This window comes from Alligator sinensis, unplaced genomic scaffold, assembly GCF_000455745.1.
Source record: "Alligator sinensis unplaced genomic scaffold, ASM45574v1 scaffold235_1, whole genome shotgun sequence".
Lineage (NCBI taxonomy): Eukaryota > Metazoa > Chordata > Crocodylia > Alligatoridae > Alligator > Alligator sinensis.
This window is the reverse complement of record NW_005842042.1, coordinates 1,154,007-1,166,672: the sequence shown is the minus strand read 5'-3', so window position 1 is coordinate 1,166,672 and position 12,666 is coordinate 1,154,007. Positions and strand designations below refer to the sequence as shown.

Below are 12,666 nucleotides of genomic sequence, written 5' to 3'. Positions count from 1 at the left end.
ACCACCTTGGGCAGCTCCACCCGCACCAGGAGGGGCAGGCCACCGCCATGTGGCAGCCACTCCCCGTAGACACCTGGCTGGCCATTGCTGTGCTCAAGCTGGCCACGCCAACCAGCTTGCTCTATGTCGGCCACCTCTTCAGCATGGGTAAGGTGATTGCTGGGGAGGCCATCCTGGAGGTCTGTGGCACCCTTCAGGACATGCTGGGGCACACTGTGCTCTGGGTCCACAACCCTCTGGAGATGGTGGTAGGAGTTCTGTGCCCTGGGCTTCCCCCAGTGCATTGGAGCCCTGGATGGGACCCACATCCCCATCACCTGCCCACCACGCAGCAACTTCCCCTACTACAGCTGGCGGGGCTGTTACTCTATCAAGCTCCAGGCCATCATCAACCACCACAGCGCCTTCACCAATGTGAGCACTGGCTGGACGGGCAGCACCCATGATGCCCACATCTTCTGTAGCTCTGCCCTGCCAGCCCTGGTGGAGAGCAGATGCTTTGAGCCAGGGGTGCCGGACCTCCAGCTGGGTGCAGTGATAGTTCCGCCCCTTTTAATTGGGATCCCCACCTACCCAATCCTCCCTTGGCTCATGAGGCCCTAAGTTGGCCCCGCCAGGCACACTGCAACAGGTGTCTGGGACAGACCCGCATGCTGGTGGAGCATGCCTTCAGCTGCCTGAAGCGATGCTGGCACACTGCCCACCTCAAGGTTGGTGAGACCAACATCCCCAGGTCATCGTTGCAGCCCGTGTACTACATAACATCTGCAAGGCCCGGGGGAGCTCTTCCGCAATGCCTGGGTGAAGGAGGCGCAGCAGGTGGAGGATGCATGGCACGAGGAACACCAGCTGCAGCAGCAGCAACAGCAACTGGTCACTCCCACCAAGGCCCCAGGCAAGCTGTACACCCACCAGTGGAGGCCTGGGCACCAGGTGTGAGAGGCACTGGATGACCATCTCCTCCTGAACTCCCCACTATAGGCTACCCCTCCACAAACCCAGACCCCACCCCGCCTCCCTCCAGAGCCACAGAGCCCCTCACCTCCAAGCCTGGGGGTGACTCTGATGGTGCATCCTGACTGGCAGCTGGTGCCTACCCCACAGCGTGCAGCTACAGAACCTGCAGAGCCAGGAGAAAGAGGCTGTTTGTGAGAGTTTGCAACCTTTCTGAGATAACGTACACTATATCAGGGGGCTGTGCACTGCCTGGCCTCAGATCGGGGGTCATGCATGAATGGGTGCTGCTTAAGGACTATTGTAAGTCAGCTGGTCAGGCCATGGCACAGGCAGCCACCGGACAAGTCCCTGTCCCTGCCTGCTCTGCAGGGGCAGGTGAGCCTAGGGGTGCTGGCCAAAGCAGCCTGCCTTCCCCGCCCCCTTCCCAGGCCTGGACAGGCCTGGCTCCTGACAGCACCTGCTGGTGCAACTCCAGACCCACTCCCCCTCACCCCTACTTCTCCTCCTGCAGGCCAGGTTGTATTTGCCACTGCCACCAAGCCCATGGCGCCCAGGCTTGGGGGGGCTAGGGGCTCCTGGGACATGGAGCTGGTGGCACCCCCCCCGCCCTCCTCCCAGGGGGCCTTGCCAGAGAAGCACCCTGGGGCCAGCCTTCCCCCTCCAGCACCAACCCTGCACCCTGATCATGCCTCTGCTGAGAGCGTCAGTGTTGAACGTCATCAGGTTTTGATCTGCCCACCTTACAAACCTATCCAGGTCCACCTGTATTCCCAGCCTATCCTCCAGTGTGACCGCAGCCCCCCTTATTTGGTGTCATCTGCAAACTTTGCCAGTCTGCTTTTAACACCCAGATCCAAATCATTAATGAATATGTTAAAAAGTACTGAACTGAGTACTGAACCCTGAGGGATGCCACTGGTCACCAAGTGCCATGTTGACTCAGTTCCATCTATTATTACTCTCTGGGTCCAGGGAGAAAATTGACTGAGTACACCAAATTACTGCGCAGTAAGCTTACTGTACAATCATTTGGTCTACTGCGCATAAAGCGTCTCATGCAGATGTGCCCAATGAAGCCATAATGTGGAGTTAAGAGCTCAGACATTAAAACCTCAACAGTTTCAATTTCCCTGAACTAAAAGGTTTAGGAAAGCAGCCTGAGAGGCTAGATGCATACCCTGAAGGAAGTGTAAATGGGATACAGACAAAGACAGGAAAGGGCTACACCCTTTGGGTGGCTTCAAAGAGCATGCCTTTCTGCTAGCAGCAGTATGTGCTACTCTGCGGCACCACAGAGAGGCTTTGCTGAAGAAGTGAACACTGAGAATGAACCTTATCGCTTCCATCAGGTGACAAGAGCTTTGTAAGCAGGTCAGAGCCACAGCTGCAAGGTGCTTCTGAGCCAAGCGGGATGGTACAGGATCAATAGGTCTATTAAACCAGTTTATGTGTAACTTCTGTCCCTAGCTCTAAAGACAACCTTCCCTGTCAAATGTTAGTTGAAACCACCACCAGTTAGCGGTCTCTCTCAGTCACTGCCAAATGAGCCCAGGGGAACTACTACCTAGCCCAGTGTGTTGGGAAGGAGAATCACTCAAAGCTACCATCTGGGGGCCTAATCACCTATGCCAGCCAAAAGTGGCAAGTGCAGAGTAAGGAGGTCCACCCTGCAGGACTCTGCTGCTCCAGCAGCTCTACTACTTACACCAGCTGAAGTGGGGAATGCAGAGTAGGCCTTACCAAAGTCCATTGCCACTGCATTGCCATAGATTACTGCTCCTCATTGCTGCTTGGCTGCTGGAAGTTGCTGCTCTGCTCCGCTGTCAGGGGGTCACTGCTCCGCTGTGCCGCTAGGGATCATTGGACCTCTTCAGGTTGTTTATGCAACCCCAAATCTCTTCAGCCCTGACCTGTTCAACAGCAGGGTGAAGGATCTCAGCTCTTTCAAAACTAGCAGATGACAAGTTTCTATCTGTGTACTTGACTCCAATGATACTTCCCCTTTGAGACTGAGGGCCAAATGCAGGGTCACCCACAAAGGGATTCCTGTTAAAGTCCCTCTGGCTTCCACTTAACTCCACTCTGGATCTGAGGGTCTCTCCACTGCAGACCTCTGCAGAGCTCACAATCAGTGACCTTTGCACAACTTCCCCTTCACAACATTTGAGAAGGAAGAACCTGTGAACAAAGATATGACTGTCCTCACCCTTTATGTCTGCATATTTTACCCACAAACAGCAAGCAGCCCCTAGTAGACAAACCTCTGAATACACGTACCAATGAGCATATGCAGAGAAGGCAAACACAAAGTTAGAAAAACAAAACATAACCACAATAATAGATAGAGCATGTACACCACAAGCAGGGTGCATTTTGTGTTAAAAAAACCTCCCCAGGAAATACCTCCAAGAGAAATGCCTCTTGCATGCTCCACCCTGAGCCCTATATATCAGGAACAACAGGCAGGCTCTGGGACTGAGGGCTGAGCTGAGCTTGGCATAGAGCAGGGCTCAGTGCTTCTGCAGGGAATGAACAGCCACATTCAAAACCTCGTCTGTGGGCTGCTGTGGTATTGCACTAGACCCTGCCTTCTCCAGAGCTGACCAAGTTCTCAGGGGCTCTACCCATAGGCATGCAGCCAAGGCCATAGGGTCCCTGACCCAGCAATGGCCTAAACCAGGCAAAAATGGGGAAAAAATCAGCCACTGCCCCCAGCCAGGGGGCTGCAGGCACAGCCACTTCCTTTCCCAATCAGGGGCCGGCGATGATACAAGACAATTAAAAAGAGGCATTAAGCCAGGCTTTCTGCTATGTCTCTGTCCCATCCCAGGGTCAGCAGAAACCAGCACCTGGAGCCAGCGTGCCAGCCACGGCCCACACCGAGCCCAGAACAAGCAGCTACCAGAGATATCAAAGACACCAGCTGAGGGGATGCCAGAGCCAGCTAGTAGCATAGCAGTCCCTTTGTTCCTAAAGCACATTCTGTGCTGCAGCCTTGTCAGGCTAAAATTCAGGCTCTTGGAACGAAGGCTGGTTAGAAAACAAGCATTTTCCACAACATTTTTAAAAGAAAGAAATAGGATTATAAAAAAAAAATCTCCCTGCCAAAGCAAATGAAAATCATTTACTCTTCCTCTCTCCCTTTCCTCCTTTTTAAAGATCCTTCTGAAAAAAAGAGCGCAAGGGAAAAGAGTTTTTTTTTAAAAAAAAGAAACTTCAAAAAATAATTTAAAACATATTGTTCAGTTTGCCTAAAAATAAAATAAAAGCTTTAGAAAAAAATTCCCCCACTCTTTTCTCATTGGTCAAAGCCATCTGTGGCTGAAAAAAAATCCTTGACCAGCCCTGATCTGAATACTGTCTTTTCCAAGGCAGTCACTTCCCAAGGAGAGGTAAAGGAGGGGAGGGGGGTGAGAGGCAGTGACTTGCTGAAAAACAGAACATAACCACAGTATGAGCCCCCAGAAGCCCCCAGTCACTACAGCAGCTGGTGAGTCATGGGGGGGGGCGGGGGTGTTCTTAAAGGGCCGGGAGCTGGGACAGGGCTTCCATGGGGAGGCTGGGACAGCGTGGGGGCTTGTGGCAGAGCCCCCCGTGCAGTGTGGGGCAGCACAGATTTCCCACCCCCCGGCCTGGCAGCACCTGGTGAGTGGGGGCTTTTTTTTAAAGGGCTGGGAGCTGGGTAGGTAAGGCAGTCATGGGGGACAGGGGGAGCAGCAGGGGATGGGGCCTGGCAGGGGTCCCCCCATGGTCCTCTTCCTTGCCCCCTACTTAACAGCTTGGAGTCCGGGTCCAGCTCCCTGATGCAGTGGGCGGGGACTGGCCGAAACATCAAAGCTCGCCAAAACTTTTCCGAATTGATTTGGAGAGCTTTGAATCAATTCTGACCTATAATTGGTCCCCTGATTCAATTCAGATTTGGAGATTTGGCCACCGAATCAGGCCGAATCTCCTCTGAATTGAATCAGCATACAAAGCAAAAGCTTCGCACAGCCCTAGCAGCTACCACTGCTGCCAGCTCAGACACTGCAACTGCCCCTGCCACCATGGGGCATGCAGACCCTGCTTGCTACCCTTTTGTCTAAGGCCCTCTTTACACCAGACACAGCTACACTGGCAAATCCCATCTTGTGTAGACATAGCTTCTTCCCGCAAAAGCACTCCTGCTGGTGCTAGCACATCAGTGCTAAGGCTTCTGCTAGTGCAAAGATAAAATCAGCTTTCCCCAGGCAACACTACAGCAGCAAAAGTTTCTAGAGTAGGCCAGCATGCTTGGTCCCATGAAAATCTTCACTGAAACTTTTTTTATCACGGACTTATTTTTCCTCTTTCTTCCTTTGAGGCTGTTATCTTCACTGTGAGACCGTGGGGGAGGGGGAAGGCAGGCTAGAAACTGGCAGAAAACTTGGCAGCTCAGAGATTTGGCAAGACGCGTTGCTTTCGCTTTGCTCTGCTTTGCAGGAAGCAGCAGCAAGAAGAGACGAAGGAGCAAGGGCCAGCCTACCAGCGCAGGCTGCCTGCACAGTAAAACAGCCACCTGTGAGAAACCTGCAAGCTTTGGGATCAGAGCAGCAGCCGCTGTCCCAATAAGGGGGGCTGAGATGTGGGGACCTGCATGCAGAGTGATGGGAAGATGACAGTGAAAGGGGTTTCAAAGTAAAGTGAAGGCAGGCCAGGCTGCTGGGAGGAAACGTGTCTGCGCCCGAGACTCTTCGGCAGGAGGGCGGCTGCCTGCAGCTGCTCCAGAATCTGTGCTGGGAAGGTAAACCTCTGCCCCCTGCTCCTCCTCCTCGCTTCGCTGTCTGCTAGTGGCTCTCCCCTCATGGGGGTTAGTCCTCTTGTACTCCCTGGGCTCCCTGGACAGGAAGCAGACTCAGAGTAGCAGCCTGGGGGGGGGGCCGGGAAGGGCTCAGATGAGCCTAAGGGAAATGTTTTGCAATTCAGCAAGAGCTGGACACATCTGGTTTAGATTCCTCTGCAAACTGGACAAAGGAATCCACAGACTGGATCAGACTGAGCCCCCTGCCATCCAGTATCTGGAATCTGACAGTGGCCAGCAGCAGACGCTTGAGAGGAAGGGGCAACATACCTATACTAGGCAGATGTGGGTCAATCTGTCACCCACAGGAGGTCTCCAGTGGAGGGGGATTGGCACAAAGGTTAATCTATGTTCTAAAATGTTTGCTGTAATGAACTGGGATACCTCTGGGACTCTCCAATTTGGTTGGAGCCTACAGCTTCCATGGGTCAGGGATAGCCAGCAAGTTGGGGTTTGGTTGTTCATACTGCAGCACTGTAGAGAAGTGGTTTTCAAATTATTTCAAGTCACAACCCCACTCGAGAGCAGTCAGCTAGTAAAGCCATGAACTCGCCAGGGCAGTTTACAGCTCAGGGTGAAAGTTCACTCCTGTGTTGTTTGCCTGAAGCTAATTCTTCCTGCACATTGCTCCTCGCCCTGTCCGAGCAGGCAGGTCTTCCCCTGCTGCACCCTGAAAAAGAACTTATTGATCAAAGCAAATAAATGCAGTTATCAAAAATAAATGGCAAAAGGACAGTCTGCCCTTTCGTGTATTGTATGGGCCTAAAAAGATGGCTGCTTTTCTCCTATATCAATACGGTAGGAACTGGATTTCTGAAAGGGTTAAGTTCCTATCCCTTGTGAGGATGAGGGCTTGTGAACTAGCTTGGGAGAACAGATATATACATCTATAGATATATTTATAATTATTTATAGAACTATAGATATCTTTAGATAGAGCTATAGATCTGCAGATAGATCTATAGCTCTATCTATATATCTATGCCTCTATAAATATAGATATCCTCTCAAGCTACGTAGTTCACAAGCCCTTATCATCACAAGAGGTAAGGAACCTAACCCTTTGAGGAATCCAGCTATTATTTTTTATATTTTATACATATATTATATACAGTTGCAGCAAACTGTAAGGTTGCTCCAAATCTTCATCTGTGTGGGGTCACTGAGGGACCTCTACTGATAAGAGAAGTTCTGTTGTGCCCTTTGCAGGGAAAGCTGTAGCAAGCAGCTCACTCTTAATTCAGCAATGTGCTGCAAATGAAGTGGACTGCAAACCATCCAGATATGAAAAATCCAGGCTCTACCATAGCGCTCTCTCCCCTTGCTCCCCTCCCTCCCTTCCCCTGAACTCCCATTTCCCTGGTGGGATGTTGCTGTGTGAGCTGCCTGGCAGAGCAAAAAGGAGGGCAGAGCTGGCTGAATAATGAAAACAAATTACTTGGAAATAACATCTCTGAAGGAAAAGCTCGCTATTTAATTCATGAATATTCACAAGGCAAGACCCCACAAGGGAGTGTTCAGTAATGCAAGGTGGAGCCTGCCTGCCTAATTCAGCCAGCCAAAGCTCACAACACGCTTAACGTAAAAACCATAAATGGGAACATAGGAAGTAGGACTGGAAGAGACCTCATGAGGCTGTCTAGTCCCGACCCTGCTCAAGGCAGGATGAGCCCTGACTAAACCATCCCAGCCAACTGTCTGTCTAACCTGCTCTTGAAAACTTTGCGGGATGAAAAAGAGTTCACGATTTCTCTAAGCAGCTCGTGCCAATGCTTGAACATCATAGTCAAAAAGTTCTTCCTAATCTCCAACCTAAATTTCCTCTGCTGCAGCTTGAGGTCACTTGGCCTCCATCCTCTCCCCTACAGCCACAGAGGATAGTTCACTTCTTTGTCTTTGTAATCCTCCATTCAGTTATTTGAAGACTGTTATCCAATCCCCACCTCAGGCTTCTCTTCTCCAGACTAAATAACCATGGTTCTTTTAGTCTTTCCTTATAAATTATGCATTCCAGGTCCATAATCATTTTTTGCTGCTTTCCAATGGACTCTGTCCAAATCTTTTTTGAAGCTTGGGGCCTAAAACTGGACACATGACTCCAGGTGAGGTCTTACTAGTGCCAAAAGAGAAGCTGAAAACAGCACTAGGAGACAAGTGCTCCTAATTCACCTGCTCCCTCTGAGGCTGAGGTACATAAACCTCTGCTTTCATTGGTGAAAAGAGGATCCCTTTACACCCCTCTATGAGTGTGAGAGAGTGCATCCTGAAAGTGTGTAGGTTGTAGCTGTGTTGGTCTAAGGACATAGGCAGACAAGGTTCTTTGGGTGAATCTGATATCTTTTATTAGACCAACTTAAATAGTTGGAAAACAATTTTTAAGCAAGCTTTCGGGTTCAAAAGCCCTTTGTCAGGCTAAGGAAGTTTCTGCAGTTGGTGTGTGCTCTTCCTGGATGGAATGAAAAGTGAAAACGCCAGAGGCTGGGCCGGTCTGCATACAAGACAAGCAGTCAGTGAAGATGTAGATTGAGGAGTCAATGGGTGAGAGACAGGCTGGGTGGGGTGGGGAGAGAAGGGGGATGAGTAGTAGAGAAGTACCTGGGGAGTCAGATGTCAGGCAGGTATAATGTGTCATAAATCTAATGTCTATATTTAGTCCAGGGGTGTAGGTTGTAGCCATGTTGGTTTAAGGACATAAGCAGACAAGGTTCTTTGGGTAAATCTGATATCTTTTATTAGACCAACTTAATAAAAGATATCAGATTCACCCAAAGAACCTTGTCTGCCTATATTTAGTCCATGATCTCTAGTATCCAGGAGGTTGATGAAGTGGAGTTCATAGGCTCATCTTTGGGAAGTGTTTTGTAAGTTGCCTTTGAGGATCAGGACTGAGAGATTGGAAAGAGAGTGGTTTTCTTGTGAGAAATGTGCCCCCACAGGTAATTGGGTATTCCTGTCTTTGATAAATTTGCGGTGTCATTCATTCTGGTGCGCAGTTGGTTGTTGTTTGGTCCCTCCTACGTATTTTCCATGAGGGCATTTGGTGCATTGGATGAGATATATTACATTTCTGGAGGTGCAGCTGTAAGATCCTGGGATGCTGATGGCTCTGTTGTGGGGTGTAGTAATGGTGGGGGTGGTGGAGATGTGTTGGCAGGTTTTGCATTTCTTGTCCTGGCACGGTCTGGATCCACTCGGTGTGTTCTGGGCTTGAGGAAGTTTGCTTCTGGTGATGAGGTTGGTGAGGTTCGGTGCTTGTTTGAAGGCTAGGATGGGTGGCTCTGGGAAAATCTCTTTAAGAATAGGGTCTTTTTCTAGTATGGGCTGCAATTGTTTGAGGATTTTCTGTACTGGTTCAAGGGAGGGGTGATACGTCATAACCAGCGGTGTGCGATTTGTGGGGGGTTTTCTTCTGTACTGCAGCAGTTCTTCACGTGGTACAAAATGAACGCACACCGGAAATCTATCAAAGGCAGGAAAACCCAAATACCTGTGGGGGCACATTTCTCACAAGAAAACCACTCTCTCTCCAATCTCTCAGTCCTGATCCTCAAAGGCAACTTACAAAACACTTCCCAAAGATGAGCCTATGAACTCCACTTCATCAACCTCCTGGATACTAAAAATCATGGACTAAATATAGACATTGGATTTATGACATAATATAACCTGCCTGACATCTGACTCCCCAGATACTTCTCCACTATTCAACCCCCTTCCCCCGTCTCTCACCCATTGACTCCTCAATCACCCATTGACTCCTCAATCTACATCTTCATTGACTGCCTATCTTGTATACAGACTAGCCCAGCCTCTGGCTTCTTTACTTTTCATTCTATCCAGGAAGACCTCACACCACCTGCAGAAACTTCCTCAGCTTGATGAAGGGCTTTTGAACCTGAAAACTTGCTTAAAAATTGTTTTCCAACTATTTAAGTTGATCTAATAAAAGATATCAGATTCACCCAAAGAACCTTGTCTGAAAATGTGAAATTCTTTTCCCCATAGAGTGCTGTTACATTGGCATTCCTCTATTTCCTATATTGTTTTTTTTAAACAAAAATGTTGTGTTACCCCATTGCACAACATGAGAGCTCTTATGCATGACCTGCTTCTCAAGCTGCTCTAGTCCTACAAAGGGAGGTGTGTGGTGGAGAATGCAGGTAGCCGCAGTTGAAATTGGAATGAGAGGAGGGAGAATTCCTGGTACCCAAGGGGCAGAGCCTGCAGGACCCTAGGGCAGAGAAATAATGGTGCTGGTGGGTGACCTTTGTTAGCACTTCAACCTTTCTGTGTTGGAGAGGGCCTAGGGATTGCTTTTACTATTGGAGCTCTTTCTTTTGTGTTACAACAGACTGCCCCTCTCAGATTCATTTGCTTCTCACAGCAGCTACAACAGGCACAGAGAGATGCTTGTCAGCCACTCACCACTTTTATCCCAGGCTGAATAAACCCTAGAACTGGCTGGAAGGAGGCTGCTGGTGTGTGACAGGCCTTACACAGTTTCTTTTGCTTACAGCTTGGTGCAGAAATGCCATGGCACCCGCTAAGAGTGGACATCAGGTGTGTTCTTGCTGTGGCCACAGTGCTGGGGATGGCTGCCCTCATCCTCAGCCTGGTCAAAGTCACAGATGTTTCTCTACCCCCCAGGACCAAGGTAGGTGCCATCACTAGAGGAGCCTGAAGTGTAACTCTTTCCTATGCAACCCTATCTTCTGATGACTGCATCTCTCTCTCTTTTCCTAGTTCAATGTATTACTAAACCAGCTTCTCTTGATCTTATTTCTTTTTTATCTTTTCAGATCTCTTGAATATCTTATCTGTTTCCACTCCTCTGCCCTTTTCCTTCCTGTGGCTTCACACTCCTCCCCAGTTCTCTCTTATTCCCTCTTTTTTTTAAGACTGTTGCAAAGCCACCAGTGGGAGATTTCTCACCCTCAGATTTCTGTGAGTAACTCCAGGCATCTGGGTCATTTTCCCAGATCTCAGACTGAGAAAGGGCCAAGACTTGCCATTTTGCACTTTGCTGCCCTTTCTGCCACCTACTTTTATTGCATTGCAAACTGAAGGGATAGAAGCAAAGGCCTGGTTAAAGCTTGGGTGGAAGTATAATCCTCAAAGGGCAAGTCTTCTATGAATAGTCACGAGTCCCCTCTGGCAGGCTGTGGAGAATAGTGGTTACACCTCAGGCAGCAACGAGCACTCTGTGACTCTACATTTACTCCCGACTCCTCTGCAGTATGGGATGGTGTTTGATGCTGGCTCCTCGCACACGGCTCTCTACATCTACCAGTGGCCTGCAGATAAGGAAAACAACACTGGCATCGTCAGCCAGGTGGAGGCCTGTACTGTGCCAGGTGAGTGGGCCCATGCATTGTCCAGTCATGAATGTATAACAGTGAGGCCACCAAAACCACAGGGCCTGTGACCACTGTACAAAGGCAGTACAGGTTTCCCTCACTTTATGCTGTACATGTGTTCCTGGAAGACGGCACATAACTTGAATTTGCATAAAGGGAACCCACTTTACAATGTAGCAAATAGGATATGTTCCAAGACCTCGACTGTACTGACCCCCAGACCCATTTCTACCACTTTTACAAGCCAATTTTGGTGCTCACCAACAGCAAACAATGCACACAAGCACAGGGTGGTAGTAAATGTCAAGCTAGTGGGACACGTAGAAGCCATAACGGGGATGGCAACTACAGAAACACATGTTGCAGACAACGAGCAAGGAGCACAGATCCACACAGGAGACTATATTTTGCTGCACGTCACTCCCACAATGCACCGCACAAAGCAGCTGACTGTGGGCTTCCACCACACCGATCACATAAGAGTGAATTTACCTTGCATATAACGAACTTTTGGTATAAAAAGGGTCATCACATAAGAGCAAATTTGCACATGCAGAACCCGCATAAAGTGAGGGAAACCTGTACAAGGGACAGACGGCCAGACCTGTGCTGGAGCAAAGCACCGACTTTAAGCACAACTAGTGATCTTATCTGCAGTCTTCTGACCACACAGACAAAGCTTCACAAAAGGCAGACACAGTCCCACAGAAGGCATCATTAGCACAATGCTTTGGGGGAACCGTGCAACTTCCTTTGAGCTGCAGTGAACGGTATTGTCCCCTGGCCTTCGCCAGAACGATCTGTGGCTTCCCATACAGGTTCTGATGGTGCCCAACAGCTGAATGCAAGTGCAGGTGCCACAGCAAAGGGGGCTTGCAACAGTTCATCCCTGCTGGCAGGTCTTGGAGTTGCCTCACTGGACAATAGGTGTTCTGCAGTCTAGTGCTGACCATTGGATTTAATATTAAAGTAACCTGTCTTTAACACAGAAAGCTCTCAGGGATTTCTCAGTGGGGATGGGAGATGGCTTCTCCTGGTGGCCCTGCATTCAGGCACAGCTATAGATGCCCACCTCTTCTGCGTGCTGTATAGTCTTGCCCTGTGTAGTAGGCCTGTGCGAAGCAGCTAGTATTCGCTTCAGATTTGGATTTGTCCAATTCGGGGGACGGTGATTCAATTCGGTGATTCGAATCGTTATCCTGAATCGATTTGGCTGAATCTGATTTGGAGATTTGGCTGCTGCCGAATCTTCGAATCACGCAGGCCCATCCCCTGCTCGTTCTCCCAGCCTGGCAATGGCCGTCCGGCCTCCCCCAGCTCCCGGCACGGTGGAAGAAAAGCCCCGACTCACTAGGTCCTGCCGGGCAGATCCCTGGGTGATCCCCGCTGCCCCCACTACCCCGTGCTGCATGGGGGGCTTTGCATGAGTCCCCCTCCTCCTCCAGCTCCCCCCATGGCTGCCCCACCCACCCGAGCTCTGGCCCTTTAAGGAAAAAAACCCCGCAAATCCCCTGGACTCACCGGTTCCTGCTG

The 12,666-nt window shown here is 49.9% G+C and overlaps 1 protein-coding gene across 3 annotated transcripts in view; it reads left to right on the top strand.

Annotated features, from left to right (window-relative positions):
- The first annotated feature begins 4,351 nt into the window (after positions 1 to 4,351).
- The window catches only part of ENTPD8 (ectonucleoside triphosphate diphosphohydrolase 8), a 19,781-nt gene continuing 11,466 nt past the window's right edge, over positions 4,352 to 12,666 (top strand). Inside the window, exons 1-4 of one of the 3 annotated variants that reach the window (XM_025203064.1) lie at positions 4,352 to 4,447; positions 5,419 to 5,719; positions 10,293 to 10,430; positions 11,013 to 11,130. In XM_025203064.1, coding sequence (XP_025058849.1) covers positions 10,305 to 10,430; positions 11,013 to 11,130 — 244 coding nt within the window. In that variant the 5' untranslated portion in view covers positions 4,352 to 4,447; positions 5,419 to 5,719; positions 10,293 to 10,304. The remainder of the gene's footprint in view (positions 4,448 to 5,418; positions 5,720 to 10,292; positions 10,431 to 11,012; positions 11,131 to 12,666) is intronic. The other 2 variants (XM_006022676.3, XM_006022679.3) reach the window with 2 other exon arrangements.